General features: G+C 43.4%; 1 protein-coding gene across 1 annotated transcript in view; it reads left to right on the plus strand.

Moving 5' to 3' along the window:
- The window catches only part of MAPK1 (mitogen-activated protein kinase 1), a 43,770-nt gene that overhangs the window by 19,956 nt on the left and 7,804 nt on the right, over positions 1-16,010 (plus strand). The window contains exons 2-7 of the mRNA XM_044275554.1: positions 7,098-7,280; positions 9,090-9,279; positions 10,762-10,878; positions 12,322-12,436; positions 12,522-12,653; positions 15,811-15,920. Coding sequence (XP_044131489.1) covers positions 7,098-7,280; positions 9,090-9,279; positions 10,762-10,878; positions 12,322-12,436; positions 12,522-12,653; positions 15,811-15,920 — 847 coding nt within the window. The remainder of the gene's footprint in view (positions 1-7,097; positions 7,281-9,089; positions 9,280-10,761; positions 10,879-12,321; positions 12,437-12,521; positions 12,654-15,810; positions 15,921-16,010) is intronic.

The raw sequence follows: 16,010 nt of genomic DNA on the forward strand, positions 1-16,010 counted from the left end.
CATGCATTCTGAATGGAGAGAAATTAGTTCAGGATGCATCAGGATGTCTTCAGTTCAGGACCGGAACGTTTTTTGGCCGGAGAAAATACCACAGCATGCTGCGCTTTTTGCTCCGGCCAAAAATCCTGAAAACTTGCCACAAGGCCGGATCCGGAATTAATGCCCATTGAAAGGCATTAATCCGGATCTGGCCTTAAGCTAAACGTTGTTTCGGCGCATTGCCGGATCCGACGTTCAGCTTTTTCTAAATGGTTACCATGGCTGCCGGGACGCTAAAGTCCTGGCAGCCATGGTAAAGTGTAGTGGGGAGCGGGGGAGCAGTATACTTGCCGTCCGTGCAGCTCCCGGGGCGCTTCAGAGTGACGTCAGGGCGCCCCACGCGCATGGATGACGTGATCGCATGGACACGTCATCCATGCGCATGGGGCGCTCTGATGTCATTCTGGAGCGCCCCAGGAGCCGCACGGACTGTAAGTATACTGCTCCCCACTACTTCTATGGCAATCGGGACTTTAATAGTGTCCTGGCTGCCATCCGTCTTCAAATGCTTTCAGTTCACTTGCGTTTTTTTCCGGATCCGGCGTGTAATTCCGGCAAATGGAGTACACGCCGGATCCGGACAACGCAAGTGTGAAAGAGCCCTTAGACTGTCCCTTGTACAACTGATCTCTGGTTTATTGCAGCTACCTTATTGTTTTAAAGCTTAGGTTCCCACCTTTTAAAATACTTCTGTCTGCTGTGCAGTCTGAGATATACACCTTAAAGCACCCCCCTTAAGCCAGCTGTGATCTCAGCCAGTGTGGGGGGAGAAAAGGGGGGTCAGTGGGGGACATGGTGACAGGCTGTAGGAAGAAGAGGTGAAATTATGCTTTCTAATGGGAGCAGGGGGGTTGAGGGATTGATAACTTGCACAGAAGTCCATATGAGCCTCCCCTACAGTTAGACAGGGAGAGAGTAGGATCTGGATCTCTTTTCCTGCAGCCTGCCAGCATGTCCACCACGGCTGCCTGAGATCACATCCCATCAACGCTTCTGCGATTGTGTTGCAAGGATGATAATTGGAATCTCCTTCCTATGTTAAATGAATCAGGTGTCATGGCTGCTATTGACCATTGGCATCTAAAGCACTGAAGGGCTGCAGTTGGAGTTCTCTCTGATCCTAGCCATGATGGCAGGATGTGTGCAGTCAGCACCCGCTGGTGATTTAGGCAAGCTACCGTGCCATCACCATTGCGTAATGCTATGATAGTTTGTGGGCATGACCTGCCTTTGAAGCCATCTCCAATGTCACCCAGTGCATGCACTATGAAGCGAGGTATATTCATCTTGTCTTCATCTGTGCATGTGCTGGATGCCGCTGGAGATTGAAAATCAGGTCTGCGTGGTGGCTCCTGAGACGAGGACTGCAAACATAACTGCTCACAGGTGGCTCGTGCTACATTATAACTTTTAATTTTCTTTATGCTGAAAGTAATATTTTAGAGAATAACATCTTTACAAACCCATTGTAATTAGAGATGAGCGAAGCGAACTTCAGACGCTACATCAAAAGTCGCTTTGTTCAAAACCTTCAGAATAATACTGGATGTAGATCCATCTCCATTCAGTATTAAAATGTATGGGCTCCAATGAGCCAGAGTTGGTGATTTGCAAAGTCAGGCATGACTTTGTTGAATAACATTCGTAATTGATTTTCAAAGTGGAAAACTACTTTGAAACTTGAAACCGAACTTTGCTTTGGTTCTGAGGTACCAGTCGGAACCAAAGCTCAGCTAGATTTCAAGTGTTAGTGGTTTATTTTTTATATATTTTACACTTTATGATTTCCCTAGGGATCTATAGCAAGCAATCATAAGATTGCTTTTCTCGTATACCCCAATGCATTAGCATTGAATTTTATGAGAATTACACCATGTTCCTATGGAGCCCTACCACAGGCAAGGGCTACAAAGGAACTAATGTGCAGCAGCCTCCTGTCCCGCAGGAAGAAGGTGGCTGCCGCACACAAACTCCAGCTCCCCCAATCTGTGCTGGAAGGGAACCGGAACATTTGACCATGGCATCTAAAAACATGAGCCCAGGGTGCCTGCTGTTTAAAACTGCACGCTTGAGTGGGTGCCATATTTAAATTCCAACCACCGACGTGTGTGTGTGTGTGTGTATATATAGTCTGCAAATTGCAGATCCCCCAAAACACGGATACTGGCCTCGTCCATTCTTTTTGCCGAACGGTAACTCCTGTCCTATCCTTGTCTGTAAAACTAATAGGACATGTTCTATTATTTTTATTTTTTTTGGAAGACTGCAGGGCGGACTTAGTACTTTTGTGGCCTCTTTGAGATTATGGGTCCGCATCTGATCTGCAAAAAAATGCGGATTGAATGCTGACTAAAACCCCGGTTGCATGCATGAGGCCTTACTGAGTCTGTTTATATCTGCTCTACACTGGCACAAGGTGGTGACGGGGATTACGGAAAACACTGCTGCTTTCTTCCAGCAACAGCGCCTCTCTTGTCCACAGGTTGTCTTTGCTATTGCAGCCTGGCCTCTTTCACTTGAGCAGAGCTGCATTACCAGACACAATCCTTGAACTAGTGTGGTTTGTAGGAGAACGCAGCCATACTTTTCTAATCCTGGACGTTGCAGTGAAATTGTTAATATTGGTGGATGTTTGTTATCAGCATGTTCTGCAGTGAAAATGAAATCATTGTACTGATACTAGAGAGAATTTGTGTTTTTAATGGCATACCACACCCTCGTATGTTTGCTAGCAGGTCATATAAGTATGGTGCTTGTATGTTTTGTAGTTTATCTTTGGCAATGTTAAACATTAACATTAGGCAGTGCAGTTGCTGTGCTTGGAAGAGAATACTGACTTTTACACAAACCTCCGTGGATTATATTTTTTTTTTTAAGTTAAAAAATAAAGGTGGTTTACTTAAGGTAGCCATGACTAGGTAGGCTGACTATGTATGGGGGTTTCTGCCCTCTCCCTTAATGGCAGAGATGAGAAGCAGATGACAGCTTGGATGGAGATAAGACACTACCAGAGAGCTATGGTATCGATTTATTCCACTGACAAGAAACATGCTGTGGGAAACTCCCTTTTGCTGTGCCCATGTGTTCTCCTAACCGCTTCATGACCCTGGATTTTACGTCCAAGGTGCATGGGGGCAGTGCAAGAGTGTGTGGAGCAAGGTCACAAGCTGAGCCCACGCCATACGCAGTGTAATACCTCATTTACACAGTCAGTGTTTGGTCAGTGATTTCCATCAGTGATTTTGAGCCAAAACCCAGGTGCGGCTGTAAACACAGAACAGGTGCAGATCCTTTTACCTGATCTGTGTAGTAACAAGTTCTGGTTTTGGCTCAAAATCGTGTGAATGAGGCATAATACAGTTGTCACCTTACCCCATTGACTAGGATTGGCGATGACTCCAATTCCAGTCATTTAACTCTTCAGAAACGGCGGTCAAAAATAACCACCAATTGTCTAATACTTGGCTAGGGGGGCGCACTGCGCCACCAATGAAGCTTAATCTATCATTTATTCATATACAGGAGGCGGGAGCTGGCTGCAGAATCGCATAGGCGGGAGCTGGCTACAGAATCGCATAGGCGGGAGCTGGCTACAGAATCGCATAGGCGGGAGCTGGCTGCAGAATCGCATAGGCGGGAGCTGGCTGCAGAATCGCATAGGCGGGAGCTGGCTGCAGAATCGCATAGGCGGGAGCTGGCTGCAGAATCGCATAGGCGGGAGCTGGCTGCAGAATCGCATAGGCGGGAGCTGGCTGCAGAATCGCATAGGCGGGAGCTGGCTGCAGAATCGCATAGGCGGGAGCTGGCTGCAGAATCGCATAGGCGGGAGCTGGCTGCAGAATCGCATAGGCGGGAGCTGGCTGCAGAATCGCATAGGCGGGAGCTGGCTGCAGAATCGCATAGGCGGGAGCTGGCTGCAGAATCGCATAGGCGGGAGCTGGCTGCAGAATCGCATAGGCGGGAGCTGGCTGCAGAATCGCATAGGCGGCTCCCGACTTCTATGAGCAGTAGCTGCGATCCGCGGCACCTGAGGGGTTAACTACCGTAGATCGCAGCTATTGCTCATAGAGGTCGGGAGCCGGCTATGTGATTCTGCAGCCAGCTCCCGCCTCCTGTATATGAATAAATGAGAGATTAAGCTTCATTGGTGGCGCAGTGGCCACAGCCCCTCCCCTTCTCTTCTCCTCCCTCCTCTCATTGGTGGCAACATCAGCACAAGGGGAGGAGACACTGCTTCCTTCTCCCCTGTGCTGCTGAGTTAACACGGAGAGCGCTGTCAGCAGCGCGATCTGTGTTCCCCATACGCTATTGGAATATCGGCAAAATAGATACCGATAGCGCTCAAAATCCTCAATATCGTCCGATAATATCGGTAAATCCGATAATCGGTCGATCCCTAGTAAGTACACACATTTTTGTAAATATTTTCTTCTATCTTTTCATGGGACAGCACTGATCCCTTCAGAAACTAGGCCACAGGGCAGTATTCCAACATGATAATGACCCCAAACACACCTCTGAGACGACCACTGCCTTGCTAAAGAAACTGAGGGTAAAGGTGCTGGACTGGCCAGGCATGTCTCCAGACCTAAGCCCTATTGAGCTTCTGTGCAGCATCCTTAAACGGAAGGTGGAGGGTCGCAAGGTCTCTAATATCCACCAGCTCAGTGATGTTGTCATGGAGGAGTGGAAGAGGATTCCAGTGGTAACCTGTGAAGCTCTAGTGAACTCCATGCCCAAGAGAGTTAAGGCAGTGCTGGAAAGTAATGGTGGCCACACAAAATATTCACATTTGGGCACAATTTGGCCATTTTCACAGGGGTGTACTCGCTGTTATCGGTTTAGACATTAATTGCCGTGTGTGGAGTTATTTTAAGTGCACACCAAATTTACCTTGTTATACAAGCTGTACACGGACTACTTTATATTGTATCAATGTGTCATCTTCAGTGTTGTCCCATGAAAAGATTAATATATTTACAAAATGTGAGGGGGTGTACTTTTGTGAGAGACTGTGTGTGTGTGTATATAGATAGATATAGAATATATATATAATTTCTTTACACTTTTTTTTTTTTTTTTGGTGTGTGAATAAACTGATCTGTCAGCCTCCTTGGGTCATGTTGGTGGAAATGCACTTCACATATTGTGTGTGTATGCTCCTCTCATCTGCAGCTCTGTTATAGTAACTAGGACCACGGGCATGCATGTCTGCATCACTACCACACGTTCCTTCAGCAGAACTAGAAGCTCGCAGGCAATAATGTACCAGTCATTTATTAGATGGAGTAGTATGAGCTACTGAAGTCGCTGAATGTGACCACCTTCCCCAATATCCAAATGTGGGTGCTATAAAAAAAAAGTGGATACTGTATATTAAAGGGCACATACATATTATGCTCTGGGGTATATCCACGTTGTCTGTGGGTGTAGTTACCAATAAATAGTGCAGATTTGTGGTTTTATTTTATTTTTTTTTTAAATGTGACATTGGTGTGGATTTTTGCATCCAAATCTGCAGCATATGCATGTAGGGTTATTGGGGCAGATTTCTGCAAATGAAGCCTCCTTTATGCTCTTAAGAAATGAGGGGGATAAAAAGCAGAAAGTGTCTTAGCCGGAAGTGGTTTTCTTTCTCTTTACTTTTTAAGCCACAGGAAGCATGACTTTACACAACGGGGATCAAGTTGGTAAAGATCTGTTTATCTAGTAATGCTTCCTGAATGAGGAGATTTGTACAGCTATTGTAGTACCCCAGTGGTTGCTAACATGAAGCTAATTTGTGCTAGAAAGTTGTTTGGCCACTAGAAAAGTTATATTTGCTCTTGGATTGCTGTGCCTAGAAGCATCCAGCAGTAAAATGTAACTGCCGCCTGAATGTTCCCTTTTCTTTCTTCAGCTCTCTGCCCGAGGCTGCAAAAATCCCACTGAGATTACTCAAATGGCAGATATAATGTGGAAACTCCCAGATAGAGCTACACCTATTGGTAGAGCAGGTCTTTACATGTGCCACCGGCAGACCTGAATGTGTGACATCCAGATACATTGCACAGCGTGTAGTAACATGCATCTAAGCAAGGAGGAGATATGCTTATGTGTATAGTCCTACATACAAGGCTGAGAGGTAAGGGTGCAGGAGCGGGGGGGAGAGAGAGAGACCTTGGCAGGCTGTAGATAGATGTAGGACAGAGGGGATTACATTACAGATCCAGATTATACTGCTGATAGCTGGAGACACGCTGACGTTCTCTTCTAAGCGGAATGCAAAGAAGTATTGCTGCACCAGACAAACACATTTCACGCATCACTTTCCACTGATGCCACTTTCTCAAATTTTTTTTTTTTCCTTTCCGGTGCTAGATTAGTTTCAGTGGTTTGCAAGAAATATCTGCGGCTCTGCTCAACTGAACGATGAGCCCTGAACAATCCACCATTTTATGGATAGAGGATAAATGTTGTGGCCTCCCACAGCCTGACGGATTTACTATAATTTTCACCAGAAACTGCCATAAATAATGGTTCAAATCTTTGCTGGTTCATAGCTTGTGTAGACTTTGAAAGTCTAGTGCACAGACTGCCTGGAAAAATGTGCCAAATTTATGAAGGGGCCTGTGCCTCTTGATAAATTTGGCACATTCTGCGCCCACAGACTTTATATTAGAATTGGCATTTGTAACGCCAGTCTTGGTATATCTGCCCCAAAATGTTTTAATTGTAAAACTGTGCTGAGCCGGTGGATAAAATTATTATTCCACCTATTTGTTTTTTGTCACCTTCCCCTATAAAAACTTGTGAAATTCATCTCTCTTGTTATAAAATGCTTATTTGGAAATTATCACGAGCAGTTATGGTGCTTGTAGTACCACAGACAGTGCTCAGCAATGCCATTGTCCTTTCCCAGTGTAGAGAGGTAGGTGCGGGTTATGAAGGTGGCGTGCACAACAAAACATTCACTGACATCTGCTTTGTTTCATCCTTTATATGCAAATGTATTGGGTTATTTAAAACCTGCACAATGTCGACATTTTCCGCAATTCTCCTTTCGTTCTTTCTTTTAGTTCTGCATATGACAACGTCAACAAAGTACGAGTTGCCATCAAGAAAATCAGCCCCTTTGAGCATCAAACGTATTGCCAGAGAACATTGAGGGAAATTAAAATCTTGCTGCGCTTTAAACATGAGAATATTATTGGAATAAACGACATTATTCGGGCTCCAACCATTGAGCAGATGAAAGATGTGTATCCTTATTTCATCTACAGTGTGTGTGTGTGTGTGTGTGTGTGTTTTTTTTCTTTTTTTTTTCTTCCCCTTTCTTTGTAAATAGTTATGCAGGTCCTGTAGAGGTCCGTTGTTGAAGGGATTATCTCGCATTAGAAGCAAGAGGCTGCTTTAAAGGGGTTTTCCATCCACATCCCTTTAAAGCTTCCTCCATAAATGATTTCAGTTTTTTTACCTATACAACCATGTCCGTGCAGCTTTTTCTTTAGTGATGTTATGTCTATGGGCGTTACAAAACTGCAATAGGGGCAGGGATAGAGGAGCGTCTATGTAACTAGCTGGATGTTAGGGACGGTTCTGGAGCTTTGATGGAGAAAGGAGAGAAGTGCATTATGGGTTTGAATACAGGATGGAATCGAACCAATGGGATGTACATGGGGGAAAAAATAGGTCTGGTGAGTCCAAAAAAAAAAAAAGCATGGAGAAGATGAACATAAGTTAAAGGGCTTCTGTCACCCCACTAAAGTGATTTCTTTTTTTTTTGGCTAGTTACATTCCTTATAGCGCGATATAGGAGAATATAATCTTGTTACTTACTTTCATGCGGCCGTTTCTTAAGAAAACAAAGTTTTATTATATGCAAATCAGGTCTCTACCAGCAAGTAGGGCGTCTACTTGCTGGTAGCCGCTGCAAAAAACCGCCCCCTCGTCGTGTTGATTGACAGGGCCAGCCGTGATCTCCTCCTCCGGCCGGCCCTGTCAGCATTTTAAAAATCGCGCGCCTCTGTTCATTCGACGCAGGCGCTCTGAGATGCGGAGGCTCGTCTCCTCAGAACTCCCTCAGTGCACCTGCGCCGATAACATCACCGAAAGAGAAGACGTCATCGGCGCAGGCGCACTGCGGGAGTTCTGAGGAGACGAGCCTCCTCATCTCAGAGCGCCTGCGCCGAATGAACAGAGGCGCGCGATTTTTAAAATGCTGACAGGGCCGGCCGGAGGAGGAGATCACGGCTTGCCCTGTCAATCAACACGACGAGGGGGCGGTTTTTTGCGGCTGCTACCAGCAAGTAGACGCCCTACTTGCTGGTAGAGACCTGATTTGCATATAATAAAACTTTGTTTTCTTAAGAAACGGCCGCATGAAAGTAAGTAACATTATATTCTCATATATCGCACTATAACTAATGTAACTAGCCCAAAAAAAAGAAATCACTTTAGTGGGGTGACAGAAGCCCTTTAAGCAACTACATGAGCCTATGTGTTAAACCATAGTAGTCCCAGAAAACCCTTTTAATGCCACAATCCAATGATCCTTGATGAAAATGGTCTAACTGCAAAATACGGCATGTGACTACTATAATAGTGTAAGGAAAGACCAGGAGCACCACTGGAGAGTCAGCGCCGGAAGGCAGTAGTCATTAACTCTCAATCTCAGAAATGTAGCAGGACTGATTAATCATAGGATATTTACATAGCATATCCTAGCAATATGCTATGACTTTATGATATCACTGTATGGCTATTGGGGTCTGACCTCTGGAACCCCCACCAATCTTGAGGGCTGCAATTTGGCCACAGTGCCACTTCTAGCCACCCACTGTATCAGGGAACTTCAGCACTTCTCCATTTAACTGAATTGGAGCCTGCAGCAGTTCAACTCATAGCCAGACCCCAGGAGTACAGTGAAGGGGCTTCAGCACTGAATTACACAACATTTTAGTGTTTATTTTTAAATTGTATATTTGACGTGCTAATATGCATTTTGTTCTGACAATGTTAACTGTTCATTTCATGTACTGGTGCCGTTTACCTTACATAAATATCTTCAGGTACATTGTTCAGGATCTTATGGAAACTGATTTGTACAAACTTCTGAAGACCCAGCACCTTAGCAACGACCACATTTGTTATTTTCTGTACCAAATTCTGAGAGGCTTGAAGTACATTCACTCAGCCAATGTTCTACATCGTGATCTTAAACCATCAAACTTGCTTCTTAACACTACCTGTGATCTCAAGGTATGTTGTATTTTATAGTTATATCGTACAGTGTTAGTATTTTCTATGTCTTTTTATTAGCTTTTGCTTAGTTTTAATGGATTTTACCACTTAATATTTTCAAAGATGTGCTGAAAACAAGATTATAGGCCACTTACTAATATAACGTACCTTGCAACCGAACCAGAGTTCGGGAAATGTATTTTACAGTAGAAATCAATTTATGAAGTTATTACGCGAAGTCTCATAACTTTGGTTCATCGGAGCCAATACATTCTAAAGCTACTTTCACACTGGCATTTTGGCTTTCCGTTTGAGATCCGTTCAGGGCTCTCACAAGCGGTCCAAAACGGATCAGTTTTGCCCTAATGCATTCTGAATGGAAAAGGATCCGCTCAGAATGCATCCGTTTGCCTCCGTTCCGTCTCCATTCTACTTTGCAGCGTTTTGGTGTCTGTCTGACGAAACTGAGCCAAACGGATCCGTTCTGACACACAGTCAATGAGGAAGGATTCGTTTTCACTGGCACAATAGAAAACGGATTGTCCTCCATTGACTTTCACCTGTGTTCAAGACAGATCAGTCTTGGCTATGTTAAAAATAATACAAACTGATCCTTTCTGAACGGATGCAGACGTTTGTATTATCTGAACAGATCCGTCTGTGCAGATCCATGACGGATCCGCACCAGACGCGAGAGTGAAAGTAGCCTAATACTGTACGGATCGCTTGCTCCGTACAGTATTGAAACGAAGTTTTATGTGAATCGACTTTGGATGTTTCAAACGAAATCGATTCGTGCATCCCTGATGTCTAGCTCTGAGGAGCTCTGTTCCTTGTTAGTATAGTCGTCTTTACTGCTTGTAAGGGGCTCTGGTCCTGAACATGGCTGCTAATGGAGGGACATGTGACAAGACCTGTCCATCAGCAGCTTCCATTGAATGACACTGTGCGCAGAACTGCTGTGCAAGTGGCACATTATATTGCTTTGAGCGCTTAACTGAAAGTAAATCTAAACTTGCCAACCCCTTCCAGCTTAATGAGCATGCTCGCCATTTTCGTATCTGCCATAGTTCTATGGATCGGGCATGTTCAGACATCACTCTGTACAACGCAGTTCAGTTGGAGGGTGCAGCTCCCCCATTCTAGTTATCGGAGGCGTCCTTAGCAGTTTGACATTTCCTTATCTACTTTATGGATGTCTCTGGGGTCTTTGTGTGCAGTCTCTATAGGGGATAGTACAGTGTATATTAACATGGTTCATTGCTTTATTGGCCAGGATCAAACTTTTTTTTGACTAATTGTCTCTTCAGATGCAGAGATAATTTTACAGCTGTAAAAAAAAAAATTGTATACATCTCTGCAAAAACGATATTTTATCCAATAATGTATGAATGTTAATGTAGAAAAATGTTTGAGAATTTCCTTATTCATATCATTTAATACATTTTGATTCAGTAATTTTTAGCTGTTTTATTTTTTATTTATTTTTTTCTTAAACAGATCTGTGATTTTGGATTGGCACGTGTTGCAGACCCAGATCATGACCACACTGGTTTTCTGACAGAATATGTGGCCACTCGTTGGTACCGAGCTCCAGAAATCATGTTAAATTCCAAGGTAGTCCATCTACATTTTACATCCATTTGACTAGCTAGGCTGCATTCACACTTCAGTTATATGATCAGTTATTTTCGTCAGTTATTGTGAGCCAAAATCAGGTGTGTGTCAAAAACACAGGAGAGGAGCAGATCTTTCCATTATACCTCATCTCTGAGTAGGCTTCACTCCTGATTTTGGCTCAAAATAACTGAGCAAATAACTGAAATGTGAATTTAGCCTTGCTTGAGTAAATGACTGGTGAGGATTGGTCATTTGAATGATAACCTATAGGCTGCACCTTTTGTTTCCTCTCTAGTTGAAGCTCCCGGCTTTGTAGCCTCCTAAATAGTCAAGTCCTAAAGTCACAAATATAGCGTGAATTCCATGTGTTTTTAAAGGGCTTCTACCACCAGAAATACTGTTATGTAGCTGACTGATATTAGCAATGCGCCCATGTCAGCACTACATAACAGTGTGTTTATAACATTTGTCCCTGCAGCTGTTTTTGTAAAAAAAAAAAAAAAAAAAAAAGGACTTTTATAATATGCTAATGAGCCTCTAGGTGCTATGTGGGCGTAAAATCAGCACCTAGAGGCTCCGTCTACTCGCGCTTTATCCCGCCCAGGTCCCCTGTTCTGCCCGCCCCGCTCATCTTGATTGATGCCACGGTCCACCGCATCGTTGATGAAATCCTGCGCCGTTCACTTCTGTCTTCGGCGCAGTGAGTAAAGGCTAGTCTCCTGATGCCGGCTTACTGACTGTGGCGTAGTCGGCGCAGGAGCAGTGAGGAATCCGGCACCAGGAGCGCATCATTTACTAACTGCGCCGAAGACAGAAGTGAACGACGCAGGATTTCGTTAACGATGCGGTGGACCGTGGCAGCAATCAAGAGGAGCTGGGCGGGCAGAACAGGGGACCTAGGCGGGATAAAGTGCGAATAGACGGAGCCTCTAGGTGCTGATTTTACACCCACATAGCACCTAGAGGTCATTAGCATAATATATTTATTTTTTACAAAAACAGCTGCAGGGACAAATGTTAGAGAAACACTGTTCTGTAGTGCTGACATTAGTGCATTGCTAATGTCAGTCAGCTACATAACAGTATTTCTGGTGGTAGAAGCCCTTTAAAAACACATGGAATTCACGCTATATTTGTGACTTTAGGACTTGACTATTTAGGAGGCTACAAAGCCGGGAGCTTCAACTAGAGAGGAAACAAAAGGTGCAGCCTATAGGTTATCATTCAAATGACTCCTCACCAGTCATTTACTCAAGCAAGGCTAAATTCACATTTCAGTTATTTCAGGTATTTCTGGTGGTAGAAACCCTTTAAGTTGAAGCTGAATTGTTAAGCAAATTATTTATACTGACAACATGTGACTGTATGATATCCGGCTATTAACATTCAAGGTGACAGTGATGTACTGGAACCTTAAAATATTATTATTTTTTATTTTAGGGTTATACCAAGTCAATTGATATCTGGTCTGTTGGCTGCATTCTCGCAGAAATGCTTTCAAATCGGCCCATATTTCCTGGAAAGCATTACCTTGATCAACTCAATCATATCCTTGGTAAGGGCAGATAGAACAGCGAGGCCAGAAGATTATACCGAAGGTTTTGGAGTGCAACCTTTCATGTAAACATCTGTTTTTGCAGGAATTCTTGGATCACCTTCTCAAGAGGATCTGAACTGTATAATCAATTTGAAAGCTAGAAACTACCTGCTTTCACTTCCACACAAAAATAAGGTGCCCTGGAATAGACTTTTCCCAAATGCAGACCCTAAAGGTATATTTAATATCTGTATGAGAATGTTAGTTGTTAAGTTTTTTTTTTTAATAACAAAAAAAAAAATGTTGTGACCTCCAGACCTCCACCGTGCATATACGGCAGAAGTCCAGGCTTTAAAGATGGAGGCCACTCAGAAGTTGAGTGGGCGCCATAGCCACTGATGCCTGCCATTTTTCACGGGAGACTCTAAGAATGTGCTCGTAACTACCCACGGCATCTAAGCAGTCTTTCCCCAAGAGTCCAGTGCCCCCAGGGCCCAAACTGCTCTCCCACACTGAGGTCAAGGTAGCCATTTGCTTTCTGTGGCACCCTCAGGCCCAATCTCCGTATATGGCTATAATTAATTGCCTCCGTTGAGGCTCTTTCAAGATGGTGGCAGGTAATGCAAGACTAAATACATTAATATATACTCCCCTACTACAGCAACAGAGCATGCACGAGACGTGCATGCTCTGTTGCTATAGTAGGGGCGTATATATTAATGTATTGCATTACAAATCTGAACCCGGGATCGTTGATTGTAGCGCACCTCCACAAACCCAGGTTTGGATTTGTCCCAACTGCAGTAACGATGCATGCGCGAGACCACTGTAGCCTTGCGTTACCTGCCACAGTCTTGAAAGAGCCTCAGCAGAGGCAATACATTATAGCCATGTACGGAACAAGGGATTCTTTAGGAATGAGTCCACAGCAGACCGAACCCAGTTCTCTCATAATTAGAAAATGATATATTTCCTGCTGGATTTTCTGACCTGACAGAAGCTATGCTTTAAGTATGATGTTATGTTAAATTAAGTTTGACCCACTTCTTGGCCCATCTCATACCCAATCCATTAGGTGGCAATTATAAGTCACAAGTGGGTTTCTGGAAATCTGTAGCTGGATTTAGCATTAAAGACCTCTTTTTATTTCCCTATTTGTCAGAATCAGTTTTCAGGACTCTACCTGGAAGTGAACAGCTATATATATTTTTTACCTTCTACCAATTTAAGTCTGCGACTTGAGCCCTTCAGGGAAGTTTTGAATTGAACAGAACTGACAAAAGTTTGCAAAGGTTTTTCAGAAGGGGTTACCTGGGTTGGGATGAGCTCTACCTTACATGTTCTTCTATTTAAAGCCATTACGACTAAAATATACCACTTTTTCTTGCTTCGTGGGAACAAGAACTGGACATTCAAATTTTGGCCTGTGGCTGAGTCTGTTTTACGCCATTCTTATGGCTACTCCAGGTGTATGAGATTACAAGAGAACTATTACAAACTTCTTTCTCGTGGTATAAAACTCCTGATACACTTCCTCTTATGAGACTAGTGGACATTAATGTTTGCTGAAGATGTCAAGGTGGGGGGTTGGCTCCCTCTTGCACATCCAGTGGACTTGCCCCTCAATTTGATCTCTTTGGAAAGAAATAAAGCGTGGGAACAATAAAGTGTGCAAGTTTGGCATTGTCCTGTCACCAGAATTGAGCTGCCTGGGAATCGACTATCAGGGATTCATTAGATCGCAGAGATTGTTGATTATACATATGTTATCGTCGGCGGAAGCTCTTATTCCCCTGATGTGGTTAAGGGACTCCCCACCCACAACAGCTATGTGGAGGGAGAAATTGCAGAAATTTATAGGTGGGTGGAGAATTGACACCCTAAATTTTGTATGTAAATGTGTATTAGGTCCCTTTCACACGAGCGAGTTTTCCGCGCAGGTGCAATGCACGACGTGAACGCATAGCACCCGCACTGAATCCTGACCCATTCATTTCAATGGGTCTGTGTACATGAGCGTTGTTTTTCACGCATCAGTTCTGCGTTGCGTGAAAATCGCAGCATATTCTATATTCAGTGTTTTTCACACAGCCCTGGCCCCATAGAAGTTAATGGGGCTGCGTGAAAAACGCATTGCATCCGCAAGCAAGTGCGGGTGTGATGCGTTTTTCACTGGTTGCTAAGAGATGTTTGTAAACATTCAGTTTCTCACACGTGTGAAAAACGCATCAAAACGCATTGCACCAGCGCGGGAAAAACTGAACTAAACGCAATCGCTTTAAGTATTAAAACACAAGAAAAACTGTAAGGCCTCTTTCACACGGGGCGTCTTATTTTTGGCCCAGTTAAGAGGCGGGTGCGTTGCGGGAACATGCACGATTTTTCCTAGCGAGTGCAAAACATTGTAATGTGTTTTGCACTCGCGTTAGAAAAATCACGCATGTTTTTGGTACCCAAACCCGAACTTCACAGAAGTTCGGGCTTGGGATTGATGTTCTGAAGAGTGTATTATTTTCCCTTATAACATGGTTATAAGGGATAATAATAGCATTCTGAATTCAGAATGTATAGTATAATAGTGCTGGAAGGGTTAAAAAAAAAAAAAAGTTAACTCGCCTTCTCCTCTTGATCGCGTAGTTCCCGGTCTCTTTACTTTAATGATGAGCTTTGGGCTAAATGACCTCTGATGAAGTCAGATCACATGCTCCAATCACATGGTCCATCACAGGTCACCACAGGTCCTTTAGCCCACAGCTCATCATTAAAGAAGTAAATAGACCGGGAACTACTCGATCAAGAGGAGAAAATTAGTTAACTTTTCTTTTTTTTTTTTTTTTTTTTTTTTTTTTTTTTAACCCCCTTCAGCACTATTTTATACTATACATTCTGTATTCAGAATGTTATTTTCCCTTATAACCATGTTATAAGGGAAAATAATACAGTGAATAGACTGTCACAGAGAACCTATGCGTGAAAATGGTAGGGTGTTTTTTTTTTTTTTTTTTTTTTTTTTTTTTTTTTTTTGCCAAAGCCACAGAAGGATTCAAACGAAATGAGCTATAAAGGAAGTACTTATACTTTTCCTCTTTGCTGGTTGTCCTTCTGGCTTTGGCTCATACAGCTGGTCTAGATCATATGGCTTCTTGCTCTGTATTATGTCTGTAGTGGCATCTTTAAAGAGGTTGTGTCACTTAAGCAAATGGCATTAATTGTGTAGAGGACGTTAATACAAGGCACTTACCAATGTATTGTGATTTATCCATATACTGCTTCTTTTGCTGGTCACTAAGGGGTTAAGAATTTTGTGAGACGTGTACCCATGAGGCACAGCAGAGCACTATCTGAAAGGGATATGTCCTAAGATGCCTAAAATCACTTTATACTTGTTTTAGCTCTTGATTTGTTGGACAAAATGTTGACCTTCAACCCTCACAAACGAATTGAAGTAGAGGCAGCTCTGGCCCATCCTTATTTGGAGCAGTATTATGACCCAAGTGATGAGGTAAGATTTCTTCTTCATTATGAAATATTTTGCTGTAAAGAATCCCAAATGCATTTGTACGTTTTGTTGTAAATCAGTTTACGGAGTATA

This window comes from Bufo gargarizans, chromosome 1 (assembly GCF_014858855.1).
Source record: "Bufo gargarizans isolate SCDJY-AF-19 chromosome 1, ASM1485885v1, whole genome shotgun sequence".
Lineage (NCBI taxonomy): Eukaryota > Metazoa > Chordata > Amphibia > Anura > Bufonidae > Bufo > Bufo gargarizans.